General features: G+C 39.2%; 4 protein-coding genes across 8 annotated transcripts; 1 reads left to right on the top strand and 3 right to left on the bottom strand.

Moving 5' to 3' along the window:
• Window positions 1-356: 356 nt before the first annotated feature.
• LOC108819067 (uncharacterized) lies at window positions 357-2,476 on the bottom strand. The gene is made up of 8 exons (XM_056992742.1): window positions 2,298-2,476; window positions 1,930-2,023; window positions 1,732-1,782; window positions 1,465-1,638; window positions 1,179-1,358; window positions 968-1,087; window positions 744-877; window positions 357-619 (listed from the first exon to the last, which is right to left on the bottom strand). The coding sequence occupies exons 1-8, from the start codon at window positions 2,438-2,440 to the stop codon at window positions 544-546; spliced, it is 972 nt and encodes a 323-aa protein (XP_056848722.1). The 5' UTR covers window positions 2,441-2,476; the 3' UTR covers window positions 357-543.
• Window positions 2,477-2,558: 82 nt separating this feature from the next.
• LOC108818970 (eukaryotic translation initiation factor 2 subunit gamma-like) lies at window positions 2,559-5,529 on the bottom strand. Of its 4 annotated transcripts, none has more exons than XM_018591936.2 (9): window positions 5,394-5,529; window positions 4,973-5,093; window positions 4,782-4,843; window positions 4,522-4,634; window positions 4,324-4,426; window positions 3,871-4,098; window positions 3,555-3,773; window positions 3,162-3,422; window positions 2,559-3,073 (listed from the first exon to the last, which is right to left on the bottom strand). In XM_018591936.2, exons 2-9 carry the CDS (start codon window positions 5,079-5,081, stop codon window positions 2,771-2,773), a joined length of 1,398 nt encoding a protein of 465 aa, XP_018447438.2. In that variant the 5' UTR covers window positions 5,082-5,093; window positions 5,394-5,529; the 3' UTR covers window positions 2,559-2,770. The 4 variants fall into 4 exon arrangements, with proteins under 4 accessions (XP_018447438.2, XP_018447440.2, XP_018447439.2 ...); XM_018591938.2 differs by having other exon boundaries at window positions 5,390-5,509; XM_018591937.2 differs by having other exon boundaries at window positions 4,973-5,096; window positions 5,394-5,503.
• A 942-nt stretch (window positions 5,530-6,471) lies between these two features.
• On the top strand, window positions 6,472-11,058 carry LOC108822168 (uncharacterized). Its single transcript, XM_018595192.2, has 14 exons — window positions 6,472-6,778; window positions 7,122-7,289; window positions 7,376-7,492; window positions 7,557-7,641; window positions 7,934-8,042; window positions 8,143-8,210; window positions 8,312-8,437; window positions 8,513-9,489; window positions 9,579-9,779; window positions 9,865-9,925; window positions 10,009-10,122; window positions 10,219-10,332; window positions 10,415-10,504; window positions 10,585-11,058. The coding sequence occupies exons 1-14, from the start codon at window positions 6,708-6,710 to the stop codon at window positions 10,609-10,611; spliced, it is 2,328 nt and encodes a 775-aa protein (XP_018450694.1). The 5' UTR covers window positions 6,472-6,707; the 3' UTR covers window positions 10,612-11,058.
• A 128-nt stretch (window positions 11,059-11,186) lies between these two features.
• Window positions 11,187-16,230, bottom strand: LOC108822169 (pre-mRNA-processing factor 39-1-like). Of its 2 annotated transcripts, XM_018595193.2 has the most exons (13): window positions 16,098-16,230; window positions 15,566-15,799; window positions 15,318-15,427; window positions 14,890-15,119; window positions 14,181-14,348; window positions 13,577-13,961; window positions 13,010-13,153; window positions 12,743-12,895; window positions 12,530-12,646; window positions 12,182-12,412; window positions 11,773-12,081; window positions 11,599-11,700; window positions 11,187-11,484 (listed from the first exon to the last, which is right to left on the bottom strand). In XM_018595193.2, exons 2-13 carry the CDS (start codon window positions 15,780-15,782, stop codon window positions 11,392-11,394), a joined length of 2,259 nt encoding a protein of 752 aa, XP_018450695.1. In that variant the 5' UTR covers window positions 15,783-15,799; window positions 16,098-16,230; the 3' UTR covers window positions 11,187-11,391. The 2 variants fall into 2 exon arrangements, with proteins under 2 accessions (XP_018450695.1, XP_018450696.1); XM_018595194.2 differs by lacking the exons at window positions 15,318-15,427; window positions 15,566-15,799; window positions 16,098-16,230 and adding an exon at window positions 14,493-14,595 and having other exon boundaries at window positions 14,890-15,030.
• Window positions 16,231-17,169: the final 939 nt, after the last annotated feature.

Here is a 17,169-nt window from a genome sequence, read left to right as displayed (position 1 = left end):
TATCATGGTAAATAAATTGAAAATCAATGGCAGAATCCTATTAGGGATTCTGCTTTAATAGTATATAGATGTTATCTTTTGTTTAAATAAAAATTTGAAAAGAAGGATGATGCGAACACTGGACGTGACAAAACGAAGAAACAAACAAGTTTACACGACATGATTTGCTGTGATTCCCGTAAGCTTAAGAAGCTGTAGACCCCTAATTTGGCTCAATAGGAGGCCCATTAATTTATCAAACAGTACACATGGACTAAAATCTAAAATCGATCTGTACAGAAGAATATTGTTCACGGTAAGCTTTCACATGGTTCTAGCTCTAACTTAGCAGAACATGTGTGTATGTAAATGATGAATACTGGACGTAAACATTGGATTTTCACACTTCAGGACATAAAATAAAAAGCTCTCAAGTAAGAAACAAAACAACACAGGTGAATTGTCTGAGTAGCACAAACACACAAGAAACTCCTTTTTTTTCTTCAGTACTGATCAAAATCTGGATACAGAGTTGAGAAGCAAACAGCAACAAAATAAATGGCCTTACGAGCTCTTCGATACTTCCTTGAAGATGCGAGGGAGAATCTCATGTGCACCGATATCTAGACCTTGAGGCTCCCTGAAATCAAACCCCCAACCAGTAAGTCAAGTTACAAAAGCTTGTGTGAAGTCATTAGTAAATTCACAAAGCTCATTGCGTAACCAAGAAGAGGACAAGTGAGAGAGAGAGAGAGAGAAAGAACCTGCATAATGTTTGCCCCTTTTCTTTCGAGCTAGGAATGAACCAAACATTTCGAATAGATGGAGATTCAAACTGAACAAAGATTCCGTCGTTTTGTCCGAGCTTCCACTTCCTTGAGCCTTGACCTTTCCACACCTGACGACACAAGAGATAGTCATCCCTATCAGTCCTTAATAATATAAAACCAGAAAAATAGACTTTTAGCAAAGCAAAAAAAGGATTCACCTGCGGGTAAGATATACTACTCTTTGATGTCACTAGGCAAGCAGCTTTGGAAAAGGACTCTTCTGCGTATTGCCTCAGATATGTGAAGCAGTTACTGTGTGTGTGTGGTGACTCAAAAGCCTGCCAATGAACCTATACTGTTAGCAGAAAGACAAGAAGGTTTTATTTTTATTTTTTCTCTCTCTCTCACTCTCATGTACTTCTTTAATACCTTATCGATGTTGACTACTGGTGCGTACTTATCGGTTTGTGTTTTCTCTTTGTCAAGAAGGAAATAGACTCTACTATCCACTTTAGATGTCTCGTGCCACGACTTGACAGCTGTTTCCATGGTCTCAACAAGAAAAGAAAACATCTCTTTCCAACACTCTTCAGCTCCATAGTTTGCAGACTGAAAGTGTTTGATGGAGAAAAATCAGAATCTGAGATGAATAAAGCAGGGAGAAAGACTTTCAGTGATTCTTTGAACATCACTTGGGAGTAAAGAGGAAACTAACCAGTTCAGATTTAAAGCTGTCAAGATGCTTGGCCATGTTGACATTAGACCTCAAGTTCTCGAGTTCTTGAGCTCTCTGTTTCTCCTTCTGCAGCTGACCGAGCCTCTTGATCTTTCTTGAGACTTCTGCGCTCTGTGGGTTGTACTGTAGAGCCATTTCAAATGCAGCCAAGGACTGTCGCAATCATCAAAAGAGATTATTAATATTTATGATTACAGCTTTTGTAAATCAAAAGCAAAAAGAATAAAAGAGAAAAAGGGGGTTTACATCATCATATTTCTCCATGGCTTCAAGCACAGAACCTTTCCTGAAGTACCCCTGAAAAAGATAGATCGGAACAAAAAAACAAACTTGTTTACATAACTGATATTACATGTCACTGTGGAAGAAACAGAACAGAAACCATAGAGGAAAGAAAAAAAAGACAAGAAACGGTCTCTTGTCTGAACATATATATAAATATACCTTCTCCCATTGAGGGTTGAGTTTGATGGTTGTCTCAGCATCAGCTAAGGCTTTGCTAAGCTTAACGAGACTCAAGAAGGCAGCAGCTCGGTTACTGCACCATCGGGTAAAGAAAAAGTTTAGCAACATTTAAATCACAAATTGTCGTTTGAAATATAGCCGAAATGTCAGCCATTCAAGGATAATAATATACCTAAACAATCTTTTTAAGGTCTAACATATGTCACAAGAGAACAAAAATCAGATCTTCTAAGAGCTCAGCTCAAAATGGAAGGAAACCCCATCAGAACCCAACAATTTAGATTCGAAACTAAATAAGAATCGTAAAACTGTTAGAACAAACAAAGAAGAGGTAGACAACACTTTGCCTGTAAAGAGTAGCGTTAGAAGGATCGAGCTTGATGGCCTGAGTGTAGAGAGCTGCGGCTTTTAGGTAGTTCCCAGCTTTGAAGAACTCGTTCCCTTTCTCCTTTAGAGATTTCTCACCTGTTTCCACTCCTTTCTCCGCCATCGCCAATCTGGTGACTGTTTCTGCTTTTCTAATAGGGTTTATAGAGTGGAGAACGCATAAACAAAATCGTCTGGTTTAACCGAACAAACCAAACCGGTTTTTACAAGGGTTGGTCCACTGATTGAACCATCTTCTATATTTTTTTTATGTAAAATTAAAATTCCATTTCAACAGACAAAAAAAGAAATAATAATCATCTAAGGAAGAAAAAAACACAGTAAACTAGCAGTGACAAATATATCTGAAAATAGGTACTCTCCAAAAAAAAACCCCAAATGAACAAGAAGACTTTTTATTATCTTTTGAGGGTTTTAATAAAATTTGTGGAGCTCAGAAAGGTGAAGGAGGAACTTCAATGGTGGTTCCAGCTTGGATCTGACCCCAACCAATCAGACGCCAATGCTTTTCCACACGCCTACTCAAAGCCACTTTCTCTCCTTTGCTCGTGCAAACCGGAGCGGTGAGTTGCAACTTAGCCAGATCGTTCTTCACTCCTACTACTTTGGCTCCAGTGGACATGGAACCAATGTTGAGCATCAGAATCTCTCCCTTTGTTAGCTTTGTCACTTTCCCTTGTTTCTCCGATCCCTTTATTCTCACTCCCAACAGTCTCCGTAGAAGAAAGAAGTTGACCTACCAGAGATTATCTTTTTTACATTAACCCAACTTAACTAATTAATTACCAAAGAAGAAGACTGAAGAAGTAGAGTATCTCTCCTACCTCGAGTTCAACAAACACATCAGGAAGGGAGCCTATTTCACCAAGGACTTGACCGACCAAACGATCTGCACGAGTAAGAGTTGGGTCCATTGTTGTTCCTACTCCTATTAGACCTCCAGGCACTGCATACTGAAGCTCGTTCTGCTCCGCGTATAGTGAAATAATGCGTGAGTATATTGGAGTGCATTTTGGGTTCCCCCGCTCGTCTTTCACAACAATTCCAGGTCGGATCTCAATCAACTGGTTCACTTTCAAAACACCCTACAAAAATAAATAAAAAATGTAGTTAGAGACACCGATTGCATACTGTGATACATATATGCAAAGCTTGATGAAGCTAGAAGGGGGCATATAAGCAAGTTGTAGTTGAGAGATAAAGAGAGAGATAGATACCCTTAGGATACTTCCACCTGCAACTCCACCTTTAATCTCATCAACCTCAAACCCGGGCTTGTTGACATCAAAAGACCGAATCACTATCATATTTGGTGGTGAAATGAAATTCCTCTTAGGGATTGGGATCTTCTTCACAATGTACTCGCATACAACATCGATGTTGTATTTCAGTTGGGCTGAAACAGGGACTATTGGGGCCCCATCTGCCACAGTGTTCTGCAAACATGATGTGATACAAATATGAGTACCAAGTTCCCTAAACCATATTCCAACTGATGAAATGAGGACGTAACATGAGAGAAGAAACTTGAACCATTATAAATTTCTGTATGGCCTCGTGTTGGTTAATGGCAACGTTCTCTTGGATAAGATCAATCTTGTTCTGAAGGATTATGATATGCTTGAGCTGCATAATCTCAACAGCGGCAAGATGTTCGGATGTTTGTGGTTGCGGACAGCTTTCGTTTGCAGCGATAAGAAGCAGTGCACCATCCATGATGGCTGCTCCGTTAAGCATGGTCGCCATGAGAATATCGTGTCCCTGACGAATAGAACAAGAAGATCATCAACAAGAATAAAGCCAAGAGTGGAGAAATCAAATGCTTTCACATCAATCAATCCTCTCTCTTTAAACCCTCCACCCAACAAGACACCAGAAGCAAAAACATGCAGGTGGAGCACAATAACATCAGTAAGATGCATTAAAAAAAACAGATGGAAATAGCATTTTAAGGAGAATGAAGAGAGCCATAAAAACTAATCATACCGGGCAATCGACGAAAGACACATGCCTCAAAAGTTTCATCTTGGAGTTCTCAAATCCAGGGACATCACAATGTGGGTTGTCTTCCTTTCCACTTCCATATGCCCTACAATAACACATACATTGTTAAAGACTCTCCGTCACAACCTTATATTAGAAGATGTTAAAAAAAAAAAACAAATTTGCAAGAAAAAAACTCACTTGTAGCACATTGGTCTAGGGCATTTGTCATCCTCGCATTTGTAAATCTTGGCATTTGCATATCCAAGCTTAATGGTGATATTACGCTCCAGCTCATTCTTAAAACGAACAGTCTGCACAAGAAAGAGAAAAATAATACAAATGATACAAGTGAGTCCATGCTGCTCAATCAATCAACTGATCTAGTAACAAAATTATAGCACAGATTCAAATCACTCATGGTCAATAAAATGTGGAAAAAAAAGCCACAGTCAGATTACCTGGACACCAGATATAGCTTTGACAACAGTGGACTTTCCATGAGCGACATGCCCAATGGTTCCTGAGACAACATAACACTATAGCCTTTAGCTTCTACTATTGTCCCAATGGTTAGCTTGTTTGACATAACTTAATAGAGAGAAAAAATATTAAAAAAAAGAAAAAGCCTTGCTATGTACGCAAACCTAACCTATGTTGATTGTAGCTTGGCGAGAAATGACCTCAGGAGAGAGAGTATGAAGCACAGTCACATCCAATTTACTAAGATCTTGCTCTGCCAAACCCTTGTTCCGTGACATTGTGACGAGCTCCTGCTTAAAAAAAAACGAGAATCAAATCAGAACCCTAGAGTTAGTTAAATCAGAATCCCCTTATTATAAGGCGAATCAGTTAGTGAGAACTACAAAGACAAGTCCCTCTCGGAGAAATTAATTACGGTTAAGTTCGGTTACCTAATTATCAAAACCAATTGGATTCCCAAATCTACAACTTTACAATTAAATCTAATGTGAAGTTCCTACGGAAGAACGGGAGAATGGAAGGAAGCTCTTGGCTTAAAATTTATGCTAGGAAGAAGAAGAAGAAGTGCGTGGAGATCGAAACAAACCTACCTGAAGGAACGACGCAAAGAGTGTGAGAAAGCGGCGCAGCTAGAGGAGGAGGAAGAAGAAGACAGGAGAGATGGTGGTGGTGCCTCAAGGTTTTTTTATCCGAGGGTTGGGTTTCGTCTTTTTTCTATTTTTCTTCTATATAATTAGTTTTGTAATTTATTTTGAAAATATATCAATATTTCTCATTATGTCCCCCAGTAAGAATTATTTTATTACCAACTAACACTTATTATAATCTTAATACGAATCACATCCACAAAATTTAACCTTCAGTTAGCAAATATACTACAATAAAACTACTAATGTAATGCTAATTTAACTGGAAAAAAAAATTGTACATCAAGAAAGGAACATCATCATGCAGTGATATGACCAATTTAAGTAAGCTTAGCTAGTGAATTTCAAGTAAGCTTAGTTAGTGAATATCACACTTTGCTCAAGATCTATAAAAGGTTTGAGTTAACCTTAATTGAGTACTTCTTCAGACACATTTCATATGTTATAGCAATTGCGAACTATAATGTGCATATCCGGTAAAACTATTGAATATTTAGGATCCAAAGAAACAAAAAAAATGTAAAAAAACGATTTGAATAGAGTCAGCAAGCTTGGTAAAACAGATTTATCTATACTAAGACGACTGAGCTTTTACCAATCAAGATTATGTGCTATACCATAGTATAATACTTTGTATTTATGGTGAATTAACATGCAAGGGCAAACGAGAAGAAGCCAATAACAAGTAGTATGTTTTAAAAGAAAACACAAGAGCCTAAAATAGAAAAACATATTATCCATGTACTATATATGATTAATTTGTCCACGACAAAAGTTGTGTCATGTGTCGTAAATCATGGTCTGTATAAAGGTTTGTTTATGATAGGCTGGTTTGTTTTACTTAACGAGTTGTATTTTCAAAAGTAAGAGATATGTCTATTATGGAATTACCTATACGAGTTAAGTAACAATATTAAGGTCTTAATTTAAAGATATTAGAAAATACAGGGGTATCATTTAAAATAGAAAAGTAGGAGGAGTCTAGATAATCAAGAGCTGAGGCAAAATAAAAAAAAAAAATCGTTTATTACCAGACCTTCCTTCTCTCAGACAAGGCATCGTGTCTTTTTTTTTTTCCTTTTAGGTTTCTTCGTCCCTCCTCTTCATCAGAAATCAAACCCATCACGTTGAGGTCGGAGCCGCCACCGCCGCCGCCGCCGAGGAAATTAGGAAAATTTAGATCGGGGCGAATTGGCGTGTATTGCCACGGGAGATCTCAGATTTAGCATCTAATATGGATTCGATGTGAATTTGAAGATGACGGAATCTATGTGGTCACACGATCAACCTTCTCCTCAGCCCTCACCAAAACCAGTGGCTCGCCAAAGGTCATAACTTTATTACTATTATTATTATCGTGGAAATGGAATCGAAAGTAGAAGAAGAAGGAACCCTTTTTGATGCATCTGAATTATGGACTACTATTGTTCATATTGAAGAGATCTATAGGAGATGGCTGTTTTTGGATGGTTATGTAGTTATTCTTAAAGCGACAGATCTCTATGTTTTCATCAGATTTGGCACCTTATCTATATGCTCAGAACGAATACTATGACATTAGTTTCAGCAATTTTAAAAGGCAGTTTTGCTTGGGAATGAATCTTGAACTAGATTACTTTTTTCTTTCTTTCTTTTAGCTTCTGATCTGCTTGGATCTTACTGATTGTTCAGGTCTAGGAGCATCTTCAGGTTACTGGTTCAGAGAGAGATTTCACCTAAAACAAAGTCTGTGCCACGGAAACGATGGGGAGTTAGCCGCCGATGTGTTACTGCTGCTGATTCACCCTGTGGAACCAGTAGGGAACCTGTGAGCGAGCAGAGACATAATCTTATTTCATGGTACCTACCTTGCTTCTGCCTCTTATTTCATGGTATCTTATGTGAAGATTAGTTTATGATGTGGATTACATTCTCCTTGTATGTAGGGTTGAGGCAGAGTCATTGCAGCATTTGTCTGCTACCTACTGTCCTCTTATGCCTCCTCCGAGGTCAACTATTGCAGCCGCTTTTAGTTCTGATGGAAGAACTCTTGCTTCTACGCAGTAAGTATTATTTGTTGTACTATGAATCGTTTCAGATCGCTAATGAGGTTTACTTATCTTGTAGTGGTGACCACACTGTTAAGATTATTGACTGTGAGACTGGAAAATGCTTAAAAGTTCTGAGCGGCCACCGGAGGACACCATGGGTGGTGAGTTAGAGAATTTCTATCTTATTTCTCTTTTCTTCATTAATTTTTATGACTTCCCATAGTTACTAGGTAGTGGCTTTGCTTGACCATAGCTGTATTACCTAATTGAAATGAATTTGGTGGCTCTATTTGTCTTGTCACTTCCTGATTGGTTATGTAGAGGTTGGATGATAGGTGTCAACGTTGTTATCTTTTGGTTTAAGGTGTAGCATGTTAGACAACACTTGCTATGATTTAAGTTTCGTTAGCCTACTGCTTTTAGTATCTAATGCTATTGACTTCTTCCATGCAGGTCAGATTCCACCCACGCCACTCAGAAATAGTTGCTAGTGGAAGTTTAGATCATGAGGTGCGCTTGTGGAATGCAAAAACTTCAGATTGTATTAGATCTCATGATTTCTGTAAGTGCTATGCATTATGGCATTTTGTTCTTTCTCCTCTTTTTTTTTTTTGGGGCATATAATCAACTATCGTCCTCCTCTTCTTCTTTTCCCTAAACAGATCGACCTATTGCTTCTATAGCTTTCCACGCTGAAGGTGATATACTTGCTGTTGCATCTGGTCATAAGGTATCTTACTGCCTTTTGCATGCAGCCTATCCTTTCAGAGTAAAATATCTGTTATAAAGGTTTCTTAAAGTTTGATTAATACTTTTTTTCTTCTTTTGAAGTTGCACATATGGCATTACGATAAGACAGGGGAGGACTCAACACCAGCAATTGTTTTGAAGACGAGGCGCTCCCTGAGAGCTGTACACTTTCATCCACATGGGGTTCCTCTTCTCTTGACTGCAGAGGTGAGCTACATATTGTGAGGATTGTGTCAGTGTTCTGCCACTTTGTGGGCTTACTCTTTTAACTGCAAATGGCAGGTGACTGACATTGATTCACCAGATTCCGCAATGACTAGAGCAACATCTCCAGGCTATTTGCGATATCCACCTCCTGCTATTTTCTTCACCAACACGCAGAGTGGCAGTCATACTAGTATGGCAGCGGAACTGCCACTTGTGCCGTTACCGTACTTGCTTTTGCCTTCATATTCTCCTGATGATCCAAGAATCCAACATTCCACTGCTACTACTGGTCCAAGGAGTGCTCCATCAAGGTTTCAGAGTAATCAAAGTTCAGTAGAACACGGCAGCAGCAGAACAATGTCTACTCCTCCACCTCCTCCTCTTCCCTTGGCTATGTCCGGCGATCTTGCTGGATCCCCTCATGTCCCAGAAAACTCCCTAGCTAGAGCTAGAGCTTCGACCACAGCTGTTGATGCTATGGATATAGACGAAGCTCAACCTGTTGGAGGAAATAGAATTCCCAGGCAAGTGTCAAGTCAGTCAGATTTACTTGATTTTGGACAATTTCAGCAATTATTTCACTCCAGAGACAGAGTTTCGTGGGAGTTACCTTTTCTACAAGGGTGGTTGATGGCTCAAAGCCAGGCTGGTGTTCTTCCTACTGGTGGTAGTGGCACAGCTCCTCCTCATGCAGGTTCTTCTTCAGCATCTCATTCATCCACAGCCAGTCTAGAGGCTGCAGTGGCGTCATTAGAAATTCCTGGTGGTGTTAACTTATATGGAGTTTCTGCAAGCGGCCACACCAGGGACCGAACCCGCTTCGCAGGATCTGGTTTAGCAGGAGGTCTTCCCTCTCGTAACGCTCAACAGGAAGGAACTGAAGCTCAACCTGTGGTGAACAGACTCCCGTCTGAACTGGCTACTTCCATTGCTGCTGCAGAGTTGCCTTGTACTGTCAAACTTAGAGTGTGGTCACATGACATCAAAGACCCATGTGCAATACTAAGGTCCGACAAGTGCCGATTAGCAATACATCACGCTGTTCTTTGCAGGTAAATTTTTCTCCTTAGTATAGTTGTATAAAATCTTGGATGATCGTAATGCTAAATAATATTTCACTTTTGTTACATTGTCTTTGCAGTGAAATGGGAGCTCATTTTTCTCCATGTGGGAAATATTTAGCGGCCTGTGTAGCATGTGTTATTCCTCATGCTGAGGCAGATCCTGGTTTGCAGACTCTGGTCCAACAAGATTCAGGCCTTGCAACTTCCCCTACTCGGCATCCTGTCACAGCACATCAAGTCATGTATGAACTTCGTGTGTATTCTCTCGAAAAGGAAACGTAAGTGTTATTAATTACATTTCTCAACTTTTGAAAGGGAATATAACAGGAAACTAACGATAGTGTGTCTTATGTATGTCTACAGATTCGGTTCAGTACTTGTTTCACGGGCAATTAGGGCTGCACATTGCTTGACCTCTATCCAGGTGAGTCACCTGTAGGAATAATTTGGTGTATCTGTTTAGTGTTATTGTGATGAAGAACTTTACAATTAGGATTTTGCGTGCAGTTCTCTCCAAACTCCGAGCACATATTGCTTGCATATGGTCGGCGTCATGGTTCTCTTTTGAGGAGCATTGTGAGTGATGGAGAAACAACATCACATTTTTTCACAGTGTTGGAGGTAACGTTTATGCTCAAGTAGTTTTGCAGATCCTATGTTATACTATATAAACTTTGAAACAATCATTTACTGATTTTTTTTCTCTTCCATAATTAGATTTACAGAGTTTCAGATATGGAATTGGTGAGAATACTTCCAAGCGCAGAGGATGAAGTTAATGTCGCTTGCTTCCATCCTTCTCCTGGAGGAGGTCTTGTTTATGGTACAAAGGTTAGTGATGTGATCCAATAACGTGCAAACTATTTCCTCAATTAGACATATGCTTAAGACTTGTTAAAAATACTTTTCACAGGAGGGGAAGCTTAGGATCTTCCGGTACAACACAGCTGCTGCTTCCAACCTCACTGCACCAAACAGCTCACCTGAGGAGAACTTGGCCGAGGTAGAATTATTGATCTTGTTAAAATTGTTTTAACATATGATTATTTTGATTCTCATCCTTCAAAAAAATATGAACAACAGGTGCAGACTTATGCATTAGAATGCTAGGCAGAGGGCTCTCAACTGGTTATATACATACACACAGACGGATCTCGCAGCGTCGGCTGATTCACCTTCTTCTGTTTCTTTGGGTAATCCATTCCATTCCGGTTGCTCGCTCTGCTTTATAGTGTTCTTCTCGGTGTGTGCGATTAGAGAATCTGAGAAGCTTTTCCCATTCACAAGCTTGGTGTCATCTTTCTTTTATACTGCGGAATGTCTCTAGTTCGGATGGCCTTCTCAGTTTGCGACCTTTTACTACAAGAAAAAAAAAAAGAAGTTCGAAGCATGTGTCTTGATCAGTTATTTGAAAAGACAGCAGAAAAAATGTAAAAAAAAAAGAAAAAAAAATGTTGCGCATGTTACTGTAGCTTTGTAACTAAGTTTGTTCCTTTTGTAAGATTATCTTTACATTGTGTTTTCCTTTTATCTTAGAAAATGTTTGATTTTCGTTAAGACGTTTAATTTTATATACTGAGAGTGTGGATCGACGCTCAAACTATGTTTTATAGTTTGATGCCCATTACTTCTTTTTCCTTTTCAAAGTGGAGACATGTTAATCAATATGGGGGGAATATAGCAAAAACGCAAATTCTGACTGTCTATTAAACCGCACTAACCGGCCCATTAATTCAAACTTGTCTCTTACATTCTGTATCATAACCGGCGAAAATCCAAGCAACTTGAAAGTAAAACTAAGGGAGAGACATGTAAGCATCCAGACAAGAGTCAGACACTGACTTGAGTAGCTAAAGAGCAAATGGCTAAGGACCAGTAACACCAACAAACTCAGTAGTACGTGTTGTAGTAAGCTTGAGGAGCAGCAGCCGCGGGTTGCTGGACCGGGGCAGCCACTGGTGCTGTAGCTGCAGCTGGGTATGCCTGAAGTTTTCACAAATAGATAACGAGTCCATTAGTTGATCAAATGAAAAAAAAGAAATTTAATTAAACAACTTGCGGCTATGTTAATCACTCTTATTAGACATAATCAGTTACCTGAGCAGGATATGCGCCATAAGCAGCGGCTTGTGGCACGGGTGTTGGTGCTTGTGGAGCAGCATAGCCAGCGGGATAGCCACCATATGCTCCATACGCAGCCTAAAGTGATTAATGGAAACGTGAATAAGAGTAGAAGCTAAGCAATGAAGTAAACGAGCTGGTTTCAATTACCTGCTGCTGGCCATAAGCAGGGTTCCACTGCTGTGGTTGTGCAGGAGCTGCTTGTGGCTGTGGCCAAGCTTGAGGCTGTGCAGCATAACCACCGGACCATTGAGCCGGTGCATTTGGATATGCATTGGACACTGGCTGAGCAGGCGTAGTGTCATTGTAAGTTTTGGCCAATTTCGTCCTATCTGAAGAGAGAAACTCATCTGCGCTACGCTTTCTCAACTCTGACCTGCTCCGGTGAGGTAAAAAGAGCTTACAGTGCCGATCTTCCGCTTTTTTTATGGTCTCAACATCTCCGAAAAGATCCAGGAACTGCAAAAGACATACACGCATAAGATAATTAAACACAATAATTTAGATACTGAGAAGACTTAAGTTTAGAAGAAGAGATTGGTCTCCTTTTGCCCGTTACCTCTATATAGATTAACGATATCTCTTCTCTCTCAGTGGAACTTGGAGTGTTCTGGGTGTCTACATTTGGCTTTATCAAATTCTCAACGAGTGGGTCAAGGTACTCTATCTTTCTTGGTGGTGGCAGAATGGTCTCGAAAAAAATCAGCGCTTCCATGAAATGTTTTGACGGCTGGACGTGGTCAAGAGCTTCAACTATAATCTTCCTAGCCTTCTCAGCGTCACGTAAAACCTGAAAATATTATTGAAGAAAGTAAGAAGCCAAACCCATTAAATACTCATTCAACAAAGCTAAACAAAAGGAGTTAAGACATCGGTTTTACAAACTCTTAGTTAGTAGACGACATACCAAGTATGAGAACCTTGAATACTGCGCATACAGCAGCGGCAGTAATATAGAGTTCTCTTTGCCTTTTTCAACAGCAATCACTTGCTCATACACGGAGAAAGCATCATCCAAATTTCCCTACAAATAAGATTAGGAGTAAAGGAACAGTACAGTGGTGATAGCCTATGCTAGTTCTTCAATTACTAATTTACTAGTTGCTCATGAAAAACTTACTAGTCGTTGTTCCATGTTTGCATGTTTAATTACTGCTTCAAGAAGCCCGGGAGAAATTTCAGAGTGCAGTAACTGGAATGCAGCTCTAGCACCAGCTATATCCCCTTTCTGCTCTTTTAATCGAGCAGCAAAAAGGTGGATTTCTGGTTGTCTCTGCCACAGGAAAGAAAGCAAATAAATAACCAAGAACGCCAAAGTAGTTTATTGTCTTTTCTACAAAGTAATAAGATTAAACTACCCAAAGATTTGGTGAAACATGTTTCATACCTTGACAAAGACTTGAGTTGCTCTAGCAAGGGCGTTGTCTGCAAGGTCCATACTTCCACTAGCTCCCATGCTTAATACATATCGAATCCAGTACTCAGGGTAATTTGCGCAGGCAACTAAACATCTCTCATACAGCTTGACCACCTATTCAAAAAGAATCTTATGTAAAGCATAGATGATGATCACTGCTAAAACTTAAATATGTAAACATAGAAAGAACAAACACTCCACAAGTAGAACAGAGTATGACAGACAGATTGTTATGAAGACCTCTGCATTAATAACATTGGTACTTTTAACAACGATAACTCACGTACCAAAAAAGATTTGACAAATTAAGAATGTGAAATACTTACTACTTAGCCTTAAAGTTACCAAATAGAGGCCCATGCTTTGGTCCCAGTTATTTCCCATTTAAAAGTTGCTTGATCCAATGGAAACCCAATAAAGCAAGCATATGATGCACGAGATACTACTTAACTGTAGGTCAATAATATTACAGAGGTACGACTTAATCTACAAAAGTACTTGTATGTTCACATATAAGAGAGTTAAGCACAACGATACCTTATTGAAGTCTCCATCGCTCTCTATGAAGTCCAGATAATTATGCCAATTCTCCAGCTCTGCTACATTGAGAGGCCGCACATGGAAATAAGGCCTTCTTATAGCCATTTCAAAACCAATGATCTTAGATTCAAACTCTTTGGCTTTGATATACATGGCTTCTCTGACGCCAATGAATTTCTTCATTTCCTCAGGATCAGTTGAACCAGCACTTTCCAATTTAGATGGTTCAGAGGTACCATCAGCTAGAGATTTTCCTTCATCTGCCTTTCCATCAGATTCAGATGGTGCAGTTTCAGACGCATCACTAGCAACAGCAACTGTTTCAGATTCCTCAGCACTCCTTAGCTCCGACAGAGGACGCGTTTCAGCTAGTTCCTTAAAGCTGTAGCAAGAACATCAATTATCAACAACAGAATAATGCCAGAACGAAAGAGGTAACAGACACATCAGAAAGACAATGAAAAATTTTGAGCATAACCGAAGAACCCTGGCTAATACTAAATCAACATAAATTATTTTCAACGTAACAACTGCAATCACATGAATTATCCAGACAGTCAGAGTGCTAAGAAAATTGATTGATGAAGTCACTTGAACTTACTTGCTGAAGTATCTATCAATATTCTGAATAGGATTCTCCAATATTCTGGTGTAAATCATGGCAAGTCGGCTCCAGGCCTGCTGCATGTGCTCGTACTCAATGTATTTGTCCCACAATGGAGAGACCAGAAAATCAGTTCCAACGTAAACCAAAGCACGTTCAAAAAGGCTGCAGGAGCAAAAGAGAAAAAAGAATGTCATATACGCTGAAAGACACACAGGCACGTCCAATCAATAAAGAGGCACAAGTTCTATGGAGAAAAAAAAGGGATTCACTCTTTGAATGCAGAAAACTGCCAAACACTGCATTTACCTTCCTGGTAAAAGCATACCATGGCCAAAACCGAGTAGTCAGAGGCTACCTAAAGCCCAAAACTGGTTGAGATCTTCCCAGCAGCATTTTTCGTATGGATACACTTCGATGGGAGGGTGACAATTAAAACAGGTATTTTTAATTCAAAATTTTCAAGCAAAAGAAGCATAAAGCACCACGAAAAGTGGAGCAGATTCACCACAAAAAGAAAGTGAGTTGCATTAAAGAAAATAAATATTTTTAAAACAATTTCCATCAGATCTTTCCGCCACAAATGAGAGAACTTGCTGTAGCAATCTAAGAAAAGGGTTAGATGGCAAAAATCATTTTTCTAAGTAACTGAAAAACCAATCAAACTATTAATACACAAACAAATAGAAGAAGAAGCACTCATTACCTTCTGATCGTGTCTGGATCCCCATATGTATTGATGGCAAAAACGCAATAATGCAGCCATATGTCTACTGAATATGTCACCCCCAGCACTGCTCTTTCATAAACCTCCACGACTTTGTCCATTGCCCCCACCCGAGCCTCATGATCCGCATACTTTTTCCAGTAGCCATAACACAGAGGGAATTCAGCTAGGAAAGCATCATACACCTTCCGTATTTTTGCTATATTGTCCTGTAATTAGGGAAGCAAGAAAACATTACCTATCTTGATCAAAGAAAGAAGTACCTATGAAAGCGACTTATAAGATTCAGATACTAGCAAATAAGTTAATGGAAACATAATTAACCATGAAAGCCACACAGAAGTTTCCATAGGTCAAAGCTTAGTAAATAAAGGACAAGTAAACTAATTATGAAAATCGACAGATACCTGAGCTATCCTCTCTGTTTCTTCAATCAGGGCAGTCCAAGCATTAAACTCTGAAGAATTAGCCCTTACAATACTCCATAGGCGCTCCTCTTCTGGTGAAAGAGCAGAGTCTATAACAACAGAAAATAAATAAGCAAAGAATTAAATCATCCAAGTTAACATAAAAAAAAATCAATCCCCAATGATGTGTCTACAGAGAAAGAACTAACTGCTCACAAAACACGAGTGAATAGAGAAAAAAAAATTACCCGCATTGTCTACATGCCCTGCTCCTGGAGCTGTTACAGGCACATTCTCCGTTGCATTCCCATTCTCAACTGGCGCAGCAGAACCACCACCTTCAGGGCCAGTCCCATTGACCAAAGAAACATTAGTGACTGATTGAGAAGAATCAACAACATTCGATTCCACGGTAGCAGCAGAAGCATTATAGCCCTCAGCAACCATGGCCTGGCTTTCTCCCATAACTCTCTAAACCGAAACTGCAACAAAAACGATGAGTAGAAAGCACATATAAGACTCATCCATGGATGCCATTAAGATTTAGCAAGTAAGAGGGCCTAATCGTGTACAAACCGAAACCACACAGATAGAGAACATTTGCTCAGCGCAGAACTCAATATATCTTCATACGAATCACAATAATTAAAGCTGGATACGTAGCAAACCCTAATCATAATCCAAGTAAATCATAAACCCTATAAACATGAGCTACCAGAAACAAAACCCTGGTTTTATTCCCAAATTGGTGATATAGGAGGGAGAGGGAAGGATAAAAACCTCGGAAACTGAAGAGGAAGCTCGCGAGTGACTTCAATGGAGGAGGAGCTCCCGTGTTTATTTTCTCGTTTACAGGAAGAGAGGGTTGTAGGGTTAGAGACGACGCGTGATGTGTTGGTAGGTGCACAGTAAGATTGAGTGCCGCAATATATGGGCCGTCAATATAAATGAGCCTTTAAATGTTTATTAACGGGCTCAGTAATAAGCCCATTAAAGGAGTAGCTATTAGCAGTAAGCATAGAGTTTGGGCTAGCCCATGAAGCCCATATTCAATATTCAGAACATTTTGTTTTTGGCTAATGGAAAGTGATTTAAGTAAACTGAAGTAAACCACGGTTGGGGATTTTAAATCAAACTCCGATCAGTGATAAGTGATAATGATAAGTTAGGGTCTATAATGCACGTGTGATGTGACTCAATTTTTTTTTAATGAAATGATAAATTTATTCAAGACAAAAAAGAAAAAACACTTTTTTTATAATAGATGTGCCATTGTTCCACTTAGAATTGAAATGTTTGAACTATTTTAGAAAAAATCCTTCATTCCCTTCGTCATTTACTGACGAACCACTCTCAAATTATGGAATGGCAATAACGATTATATTTTTTTGTCAATTCTTCACATGGTTTGTTCATGTGAACAAACTGATGGCATCTCAGATTTCAACAAAATCGAGTGTTCAAATTGTCAACTCGTAACGAATTATTGGTGCTAGCAATTATTACATATATCTGCAAAAATGGCAAGTGTGAGTTGTTCTTGAGTGTCATGTTTAGCCACGTTCTGTATGTATATATATGTTTGTGTATCAAACAATGTTATTTAAAACGTCGTCTACATCTATCATCCGTTCATCACTAGCAAATCACTATACAATCGGGGTTTCACCGGTATTTATTTATTAAACAATTAAATTCCATGTGCTTGTATTCCTCCTACTCGTCAGTCAATTTGTCACCATAACCTGACCACGTACCTTTAATTTTGTATCTATATTTCTCCTGTCATTTCCATATCATAAAGCCATAAAAAAATAGATTAAATAATTTGTTGTGTAATTACTTTGAATGG

This window comes from Raphanus sativus, chromosome 8 (assembly GCF_000801105.2).
Source record: "Raphanus sativus cultivar WK10039 chromosome 8, ASM80110v3, whole genome shotgun sequence".
In the NCBI taxonomy this organism is placed as follows: Eukaryota; Viridiplantae; Streptophyta; class Magnoliopsida; order Brassicales; family Brassicaceae; genus Raphanus; species Raphanus sativus.
Note: the sequence above shows the minus strand (reverse complement) of the source record. Positions and strands in the feature narration are given on the sequence as shown.